Source organism: Arachis ipaensis, chromosome B07, assembly GCF_000816755.2.
Source record: "Arachis ipaensis cultivar K30076 chromosome B07, Araip1.1, whole genome shotgun sequence".
NCBI classification, from domain to species: Eukaryota; Viridiplantae; Streptophyta; class Magnoliopsida; order Fabales; family Fabaceae; genus Arachis; species Arachis ipaensis.
In genome coordinates this window covers 120,245,634-120,255,143 of record NC_029791.2, presented here as the reverse complement: position 1 = coordinate 120,255,143, position 9,510 = coordinate 120,245,634, and the positions used below count along the sequence as shown (strand labels likewise).

Genomic DNA, 9,510 nt, shown 5'->3' with positions numbered 1-9,510 from the left:
TAGCGAAATTGGACTTACAAAAGAAGGCAGCCAATGTTTTTGTGTTCTGATTTGTAATTTTGTTCTTGATAGGCTTATGTTCAACAATTAGAAACAAGCCGTTTGAAGCTCATGCAATTGGAGGAGGAGATTGTTAAAGCTAAAAAGCAGGTGATAATAATACTAAACTCAAAAACCATATCAATGATTTATGCTCCTTAATCATATGTTATATATAACTAAAAGGTTTCCTTGCAGAGTATGTATATTGGAAACAATCCATTGGATGCTAGTTATATGGGATCTTCTGGATCATTAAACTCAGGTTTGTGAATTCTGATACCAATAGTTTTAAGTTTTAACCTTCTTTACAATAAATTCTTCTATTAAGTGAGTGGTCCTGGTATATCTGTGTAGCAGGGATTGTTTTGTTTGAAATTGAATATGGAAATTGGATTGAAGAGCAACACAAACTGAATGAAGAACTCAGAAATGCATTCCAAACTCAAGCACCTGATGAACAACTTAATCAACTTATTCAGACTCTGTTGAATCATTACTCAAATCTTTTCAAGATGAAATCAGATGCTGCAAAGGCTGATATATTCTACCTAATCAGTGGTGTCTGGAAATCATCCGCGGAGCGCCTTTTCCTTTGGATTGGAGGATCTCGCCCTTCGCAGCTTCTAAGTGTAATCTGATTCATATAACATTGTAACTCATTTGCATCAAAAATCTTGCTTGCTTATAACAGAATATCAATATGAATTTTGGTAATAACAAAAAAATTAAATTGTTAATTGTGGACAACCTCAATTAACTAGCAATCTTTTTTATTTTCTTGCAGATCATTGTGCCACAGCTTGAACCTTTAACTGAACAACAAACTGCTAGCATTAGCAGACTCCGGCTATCGTCGCAACAAGCTGAAGATGCTCTCTCACAAGGACTAGATAAACTCCAGCAGAGTCTTGTCCACAACATTGCAGTTGATCCATTGGTAGCAGGAAACTTTGGGTTTCAGATGGCTGATTCCATTGAGAAAATTGAGGGACTTGAAGGCTTCCTTAACCAGGTAACACAACATCAAATAACTGAATTAGTCTTCAGATCCGACACTTTGGTTCTCAACAAATTTTTATTTTTTAGAAGTTCTTGTGGACAACAGAGCGAGCTCAGTAAATAGCAACAAAGGAGATAGACTAGTTATGCATTGCATTGATCTATCTCCTCTATTGCTATTGACTGAGCTCTATTGTCCACAGTTTTTGAGAATTACTCTCGAGACAGATTGGTTCTCAACAAATTTTTATTTTTTAGAAATTCTTGTGGACAATAAAGCGAGCTCAGTAAATAGCAACAGAGGAGATAGACTAGTTATGCAGTGTATCGATCTATCTCCTCTATTGCTATTGACTGAGCTCTATTGTCCACAGTTTTTTAGAATTACTCTCGAGACAGATTGGTTCTTCCATCGCTAATACATTTATCCGATCGATAATGAATACAGGCAGATCATCTTAGGCAACAGACATTGATACACATGTCAAGGATCCTAACAACACATCAAGCTGCTCAAGGATTGCTGGCTTTGGGGCAATACTTGCAAAGACTTCGTTCTCTCAGTTCTCTTTGGGCTTCTCGTCCATCTCAACCTCTCTAGATGCTTCTCATTTCATTGCATAGCAATGATTCAAGTTGTGCAAGTCCTTTCCATATCTTTCTATCTATCATTGTCTTTGGATCAATCTATAGAGTGACACACTGACACTGATAGATAAAAGAGAACAATATCTATGTAGTGTGTACCATGATGCCTACTTATCTATTATCTTGGTCTAGAGAGTTTGCTTGTACATATCATCTTTAATATTATATTATAAAATAATAATATTTAAAAAACAAAATAAATTAGTCAAAACAACTAAAATTTACTTTATTTAATATTTATTAATTATTATTAGAATTAATGAATACTAAATAAAATAAATTTAAATTGTTTGAACTTATTTTTTATTGTTTTTCTAACATTATCGATTATAAAATATGAGCCAAAGTTAGAATTTCAGAATCATGTGGTAATGTCATTGATCTTTAGGTAAAGAAAAAAAAAGGCTTAGTTGTATCTTTGATTTTGTAAAATTGCTCACTGTAAAATCTCTAAAACAAAAGCATGCAATTAAATACATAAGATAATTAATTTGTTTTGAAAAGAATCACAGTCACATCTTTTTACAGAGGATGGTGGATGAGAGGGTGGATGATGATGAGAAGACGGCAAGCAATATAGGATTAAAAAAAAAAAAACAAAATTCTAAAGTGAAATAGTTGTTAAAATGTTAAATTGAGAACCTAATCATCTTGAATTAAAATAATAGGATTTTGATATGTAAAACAGTATTAACACATCTGAAAAAAAAATTATTCTAAAATTTTACATCAGTTTTATGCAGACAATTAGTATTAACACTTTTTATTTTTTAAATAAATAACAAAAATAAATAACAAAAAGAAGGAAAGGAAAATAAGAACTGCAAAAATTCAAAGATTCTGTAAGATTCACATGTTAAACAGAGATTCGTTGTCATTGAGGGCCATCACGTATTCTCTTCCTTACACTTCCACGACCCTCCCCCGAAAAAAAAAGGGAATTTTGCAACTTGGGTGGTTCGGGTTTCTGCGTTGCATCGTTGCGTTGATTTTCAGGTGGAAGAGCTTCCAAAATTTCACCGGAACATTATGAGCAATTTGATAACCCTGTGTAGGCCTCACACACTGTTCTTCTCTTCTTTCATTACTTGCAGACACCAGTTTCAAACCAGGGCTTCTTCTTTTCGGAACCCTAATTGCAATTCCCGTTTTCCCTCTTTCTCGTTATACTCTTCCTGGCTCATCGATTCCTGGGGTTCTAGCAGGACTGGACTATGGTTTCGCGTTAATCAGAGGAGAACTCTGGCCAAGGCTTCAAATTGGGACGAACAACGATCCCCGTATGAAACCCTTGGTAAAATACTGAAACTATTCACTCTAAAGTTTGTTCCTTTTCCCGAAAACAACGAAAATGGAAGAAAAGGAAAAAAATTTCAGCCGAAACGAAGTCTTGCAGCTGAAAAGACTACCGATTATAATTTGGGTTCTGCTAAAGTTGAAACTTTTTACTGAAATTTTTTTTTTGAAAACTTCTAGTTATTATTGAATTCAATGCATTTGGGGTTGTCACCTTCATTCGTGAATGGTTGGTTGTGTAGTGGTGTAAATGATGTTAGCCTTTGTTGTAGGAAGAGAATAGGGATGGAAAAATTCCCATGGATACTTGTTTTGACAGTTGATTCTTCAATTGACTATGCTGAAACAACAGAATTGGACAGAGATGCTGATGAAGAACAGATAAAGAGCGCTTATCGACGATTGGCTAAATTCTATCATCCAGATGGTATGTAACTATATATGTTAAATTGTTAATTCCAGCCACTGCTTCATTGAAGGGTTGTTTGTAACACTGATTTATGATGGCCTACCTTATCACATCTAGAAGCAATATGTTCATCTGTCTATTTAACATGAAGCTTAGCATCTGCAGCTACTTTGCATTGTGGCGTTTACATCTTGTTTTGGATACTAGTAGTTTGCTAGAAGTACAGTTCCACTGTGCTTGTGTTGTTTTCTAAGATGAACTTAATGTCTGAATACATATAGTAACTCTACTTCACTATTCCAGTCTATGATGGTAGAGGATCCCTTGAGGAAGGTGAAACAGCAGAAGCTAGGTTCATTAAGATCCAAGCTGCTTATGAATTGCTTATAGACGATGAGAAACGAAGACAGTATGATATGGATAACCGAGTCAACCCTATGAAGGTAATATCTTTTATGCATCTGACTATCTTTGCAGTTGATTCTATTACTTGTTAAGTTTTATCTTTCATAGAGGAACTTCAATATATTTAACTTTTGTTTTTCTAACTTTTAACATTTTTGGAACATGTTGTGTGCATTGTCTTTTAATTTCTATACTTAAAAGGTTGGTGGGTAAAACTATGTCTACGATTGATACAGTTCCACATACAAAGTATTGTCATATTGATATATTAAACTGCCTTATTCTTCGATCTTACAATCCTATAGCAAAGTAGGACATGCTATCAATTTCTTCCCTTTGTATAAGCGTGCTAGATTGAGTTACTTAATCAGATATTAATATTTTGTGTTTCCTGTGGAGAATGCACTTATGATGGTTTCTTCTTACTTTTTTATCTTTTGAATCATAGGAGAGTGTCTAAGTTTGATTTGTGAACCGTGACCATATCCTTTCTTCTTTGGTGTAATCTCATAACACATTACTTCTCTTCATATTGTCAAATGTCAATTGAAGTGGTGTTTTGATTCCTTCAGGCGTCTGAGGCATGGATGGAGTGGCTAATGAAAAAGCGAAAAGCTTTTGCTCAACGTGGTGATATGGCAGTTGCTGCTTGGGCTGAGCAGCAACAGCGACAGTTGAATCTACGTGTCCGTCAACTTTCTCGTTCAAAGGTATTAGGGCATACTTAAAAATTTATCATTTCCAGGTTTGAGTGAATTTTAAAGAAGACAGGGCATAAATTAAGTCAAAACAACAGTTATTTTGAATAGAAGGAAGTAGTTTTTCAAGTTTTATGTGATTGAAATAGTTTGTAAAATCTTAGATGGATCCTGATGAGGCAAGGAAGATTCTAGCTAGAGAGAAGGCAGCTGCTGCTAAGAATTTCTCCAATACCCTTAAAAGGCACACACTTGTTCTCAAGAAAAGAGATTTGATGAGAAGAAAGGCTGAGCAAGATCAAGATAAACTTATCAGCCAGCTCTTGGCAGCAGAAGGTCTTGAATCAGATACTGATGAATGAAAATGGGACATAATTCCCACTTATCAATAGCTAATATTTTATTCAATACCATAATGTTTCCTCCCCAAATCTAATTCATTTTTAATGATATTATTATACGGAATATAGGTGTACAGTATAGATGAATGAGATTTTACTTTCCCAATTGTAGCACTTAATTACTTTGATAGGAAATCCTAGACATCCTGTATGTATATGTAGTTATGGTAATTGTTATCTTAAAAAATTATGATTATTGACTTTTCTTTCCTCCATCAATGATTGAGATGTATCATGTACTATACTTTAAACAAGCTAAATCCAATATGGTTAAATATTATAAAAATTAAAAAGGGTAGAAAATTTGTAACCTTGAGACACTACATTAAAATTTAAACTTTTTATTTCTCTCATTCAAACTATCTCCTTTTTAACACTATTTCTATTTTCTCCTCCTTTATTTACTAAAACCACAATCTCAATATATCTATATTGTGTAATCCTTTTCATTTGTTCATGGTTTTATTACCTACAACGAGAGTTGTCTTGTGATGGAATTGCAACATGGAGCAGAAGCCAAAAAGGTCAGACCCAAAAAGTGATTCACCTCGTTCTCTTGGAATCCTCAATGTAAGCTGAATGTCTCTGAGAAAGAAGCTTGATGAGGGGATTCTCTACATCATCATCAGCCTTACTCTTATCTCGTTGAACCGTAATCTTGTCGTCAATGGTGACAACCACCACTTGCTCCTTGCGCGTGGAGAGCTCGTTCGCAACAACAGCATGCATATTGTACTTCTCGAGAGCACCCCGCGCCTTATTTAGAAGAATGTTTGAATCTGTCTCTAACTGTTAACCATGGAGGAAAGGTAAATATTGCAGTATTACTCCAAAAAGTTATAAAGACTAAATATCCAACCCATCAATACCTTGAAAGATATACAAAAAGCAAGGGGTGCCCAATCTTTTCTAAGCACTGATAGCATCTTTGGCACTTGAACAAGTTTCACATCCAAGATGTGAGATCCAGACTGAATTTTATGTTCTACCTGCATAGGATAAATATATAGCAAGTAGATATTACCAAGTCAAGTATATTTTATGAATTGAGGTGTTTTAATTTCAAGATCCTAGCTTTGCAGAGCAATTTCCATGGTGATCATCAATCTCAAAATCACCCTTAAATAGTTCCGATGATTCAATAAATGTTTTTCTGCTCATACTTTTCAGTTTTCACAATCTAAGCAGGACTAATTAAGTTATGCTGTGTTATCTGTATGCTAATTCTCTAAATAATAACTAACTCTTGCACAGATGTTGAAATCATTCAAGCCAAAATTGAAGTTAATAAGGCATGAAACTTTCATGGAAAGAAGAACCAACATATCAATTTTATACCATGTCCTTCCAAGGAACATAAAAGTCAGATACTGCAGCAGCAAGATAGAACATTGCACGTGGGCCGATATCCTTCATTGGCTTTGAAATGATTTGCAGCATCTACAAAATAAAAAACATATTTATCAATGATCAATTTGTGCCAAGATATACAATGATTAAGCACATAAAGTTAAGCTACAAAATAACAAGTGGCTCCAGCCATCTGATGAACCCATGGAAATGAAAAATAAAATATAAACAAATTATTGCTGCCAAACACCAAGACAGAAAGAAACTATATACACCATGTAACAGATTGTGCTGCATTGTTACATAAAATTAATAAAACGAAATTACAGTGATGGAGTGAAGCTAACCTGAAGATACTCAAATATAGTGCTGAAAGGAAGCTTTAACAGGAGACCACTAGCCACTGCCTGCAATAGTATGATATCGTAGTAAGGCTATACTTATTAACAAAGACAAAATGGAATTAGATGGAAAAGAAAAAAACGATGAAATGACAAAATCTTAGCTACAGATCATACAGCATGATGATCCACGATGGCGGTCTTCAATGCTTTAGAATAAGCCTCACGGACTGAAGTATATAACAGCATTCAGCAAAATGCAGAAAACCCAGATGTTTGAATAAAACAGCAATATAAGAAAAAATGAAGTGGGCATGCAAAATAACATCATTACAAATTATCCAATTAAGTATCATTTTGAGTGGTCTTCATCTAAGGACAAGATTAAAAAGCAAAGAAAATTGCATTATATGATGAAATTATGTTATATGATGGAATCTTGTCCGCCTTTAGTGAATCAAGATAAAAATTAAGAATCTTCTAGAGGAAGAAGAGGGGAAAAGAAAATCTTACAAGGCACTTAACACCATTGTTTCATACAACTAACGACCTACATGATCAAGTCTTTCATTTCAGTTTATCACAATTTTAAGTGCAAATTCTAATGTGAAGCATTGCTAGTAGAGTTATTGGTATCATTTTATTTATATTCTTTTCCTTCCCTTTTTTAATTGTACAAGAAGAGGATGAATCAGAAACCAAAGACCTTGAATGTTTAATCCTTCGAAGGCCTCAAAGCATTCAAGTAAGGGATCATCAGGAAGGGATCTACAGAATGGCTGGAAACTTCCTCTGAACAAGAGTTACAGGTAAGTAAGCAACAACACACAAAAAACAAATGTAAAAGAAGGATATACAGAAAAATTCACCTCCTGTACAAGAAGATCACAGCATATCCCGCCTTCAGAAAATACCTACACTCAACATAACCAGCAACGTAGTATAGCAACATAGTATTCATTCCCCTCCAAGAGATCACCAAACAAATATCCAAGAAAAAGTTTCATTGACAAGAACAAATACTCAGTGGATGTGGCTCCCCTATGACCTGAACTAAAGTTGTCAACATAGCGAACGCACCGCTGCTCCAATGGAGCAGTGGTGCCACCAGAAGTCACACAAACAATTCTCCTACCTATCCCATTTTCTGTGAAGGCAACAACAACAACAACAAAAATCCACCACACATTATGCAGGGCAAGCATAAAAAAAAAAAACACAAAAGGAGAAATGCCAATAAAAGAAAGCATAATTTTTAATGGTCTAGAACACAATACAATGCGATACAAAAGAGTGTCACTGTCACAATCACTTGCCTGAAGATAAAGAATTCAGCTGAATGAAGTGATTCAATTTCTGAATGATGTCATTCATATTCTGGAGAGGTGGAGCAGAATCAAAGAACGCTTTGACTTGTGAATCAAGGGTTTGCTCAGTATCTTGGGATCCATTTGGTGCATCCATCTGAAACAATTACACCCACAATGTCATTTATCATTCAAACCCATCAGAGATAAAGCAGAAGGAATTAGAAAAGTAAAAAAAAATCAAATTTTTTGGGTGCTCAGGGATAGAATACCTCACCTTGAAGGCTTGAAGGAAAGACTTTCAGTTTTGGGGTTATTATTCGCACAAATGAAATCCAAAATCAGTTAGTTAGGAAGAAGAATCAGAATCTTACTTTTGTATGTTTAATTGTTTATGGAGCGATTGGATTCAAGTTTTATATAATCCAAAATTTCAGGAAGAAATAGTTTTGATTAATAGCCGACAATTGGCGCCATGAAGATTAAGATTAACGTGGTGCTTGGAAAGCAAAGGAATTATATTCTCTCAAGAAATCTAAAGTGGAACAGAGCAAGAAATTAAAAGCCGAAACTTCAACAATGGTTAATATTGAGTTAATACTCAATTTGGCTTAAAATTTGACCCGAACTTAAATTGATTTCTAAAATTATATCGGACTCAATTCAATTTTTAAAATTTACAATAATAATTTATTTAGTTTTGTAAATGGGGTATTGATTTTATATGTTAACTTGCTAAAATTTAAATGTTTATCTAAATTTCATATAATTAAAATTTATTGGATCTCTTAAAAGCTTAATTGATTCCCTAAACACAAGTTCAATTTAAAAATTTTATAATTCTAAAAGAGCAATCAAACTCCTGTAGTTTTAATAAAGCTTGATTACATAGAAGTTAGGCAAAGAATTTAACATATCGTTAAGAGATTAACTCAAGAATTAATGTGAGTTACGATTATAAATTTCGATGTCTAATTTGAGTCTATTAAAATTTTAAAAATAAAATTAAATTCGGCTTTAAATTTCAGAGACCAAATTGAGTATTAACTCGATTAATATTTTATAATGTTTTTATTATATTAATATAAATAAATTTAATTATTTATCTAATTTAAATTTAATTATTTATTATAATTGATTTAATTATTTTAGTAATTAATTATTTAATTAAGAATATATAAATTAATATATATTAATATACATAAATATATAATAATTATTTTAGTAATTAACTTTTAATAATGACAAATTTTTTACCTTAATTTGTTGAAATCTAACCTTGATTTTGGCTAACTAAACTGCTAATGAATTAGCCAGGATTGATAAATTTAGATGTCAGATGTTAGATACGCCCATTTAAGTTGGTGACCTCCAATTCCAAACATACCTCAACCCCCAACATTAATTATTTATTAATAGCTTTGATTTTATGCATGGATCAAAACAATTATTTGCAAGTAGTTATAATTATATAGGAAACATTTTAAGTGCACCAGGGAGTACCGGTGCACTAGTTGTTTTAATCGTTGATTTTAATTAATATATATTATATATTTTTTTTATAAAAATTAATAATAAAATTATTAAAATACTGATAATTTAAAAATATCTAAA

General features: G+C 33.0%; 3 protein-coding genes across 6 annotated transcripts in view; 2 read left to right on the top strand and 1 right to left on the bottom strand.

The window, feature by feature from the left end:
- The window catches only part of LOC107606110 (transcription factor TGA3), a gene marked incomplete in the record, with an annotated part of 3,077 nt that extends 1,201 nt beyond the window's left edge, over positions 1-1,876 (top strand). The window contains 5 exon segments of the mRNA XM_021106412.1: positions 73-150; positions 238-304; positions 397-671; positions 827-1,054; positions 1,490-1,876. Coding sequence (XP_020962071.1) covers positions 73-150; positions 238-304; positions 397-671; positions 827-1,054; positions 1,490-1,642 — 801 coding nt within the window.
- On the top strand, positions 2,499-4,910 carry LOC107606109 (dnaJ-like protein MG002). Of its 2 annotated transcripts, XM_021106413.1 has the most exons (6): positions 2,499-2,685; positions 2,784-2,983; positions 3,338-3,412; positions 3,698-3,837; positions 4,372-4,509; positions 4,662-4,910. In XM_021106413.1, exons 1-6 carry the CDS (start codon positions 2,543-2,545, stop codon positions 4,857-4,859), a joined length of 894 nt encoding a protein of 297 aa, XP_020962072.1. In that variant the 5' UTR covers positions 2,499-2,542; the 3' UTR covers positions 4,860-4,910. The 2 variants fall into 2 exon arrangements, with proteins under 2 accessions (XP_020962072.1, XP_016163573.1); XM_016308087.2 differs by having other exon boundaries at positions 2,503-2,983.
- Positions 5,166-8,473, bottom strand: LOC107606108 (phosphopantothenate--cysteine ligase 2-like). 3 transcript variants are annotated; one of them, XM_016308085.2, is made up of 10 exons: positions 8,169-8,473; positions 7,906-8,053; positions 7,613-7,736; positions 7,459-7,503; positions 7,296-7,381; positions 6,767-6,819; positions 6,596-6,655; positions 6,237-6,338; positions 5,768-5,887; positions 5,166-5,687 (listed from the first exon to the last, which is right to left on the bottom strand). In XM_016308085.2, exons 2-10 carry the CDS (start codon positions 8,051-8,053, stop codon positions 5,442-5,444), a joined length of 984 nt encoding a protein of 327 aa, XP_016163571.1. In that variant the 5' UTR covers positions 8,169-8,473; the 3' UTR covers positions 5,166-5,441. The 3 variants fall into 3 exon arrangements, with proteins under 3 accessions (XP_016163571.1, XP_016163570.1, XP_016163572.1); XM_016308084.2 differs by having other exon boundaries at positions 8,174-8,473; XM_016308086.2 differs by having other exon boundaries at positions 8,271-8,473.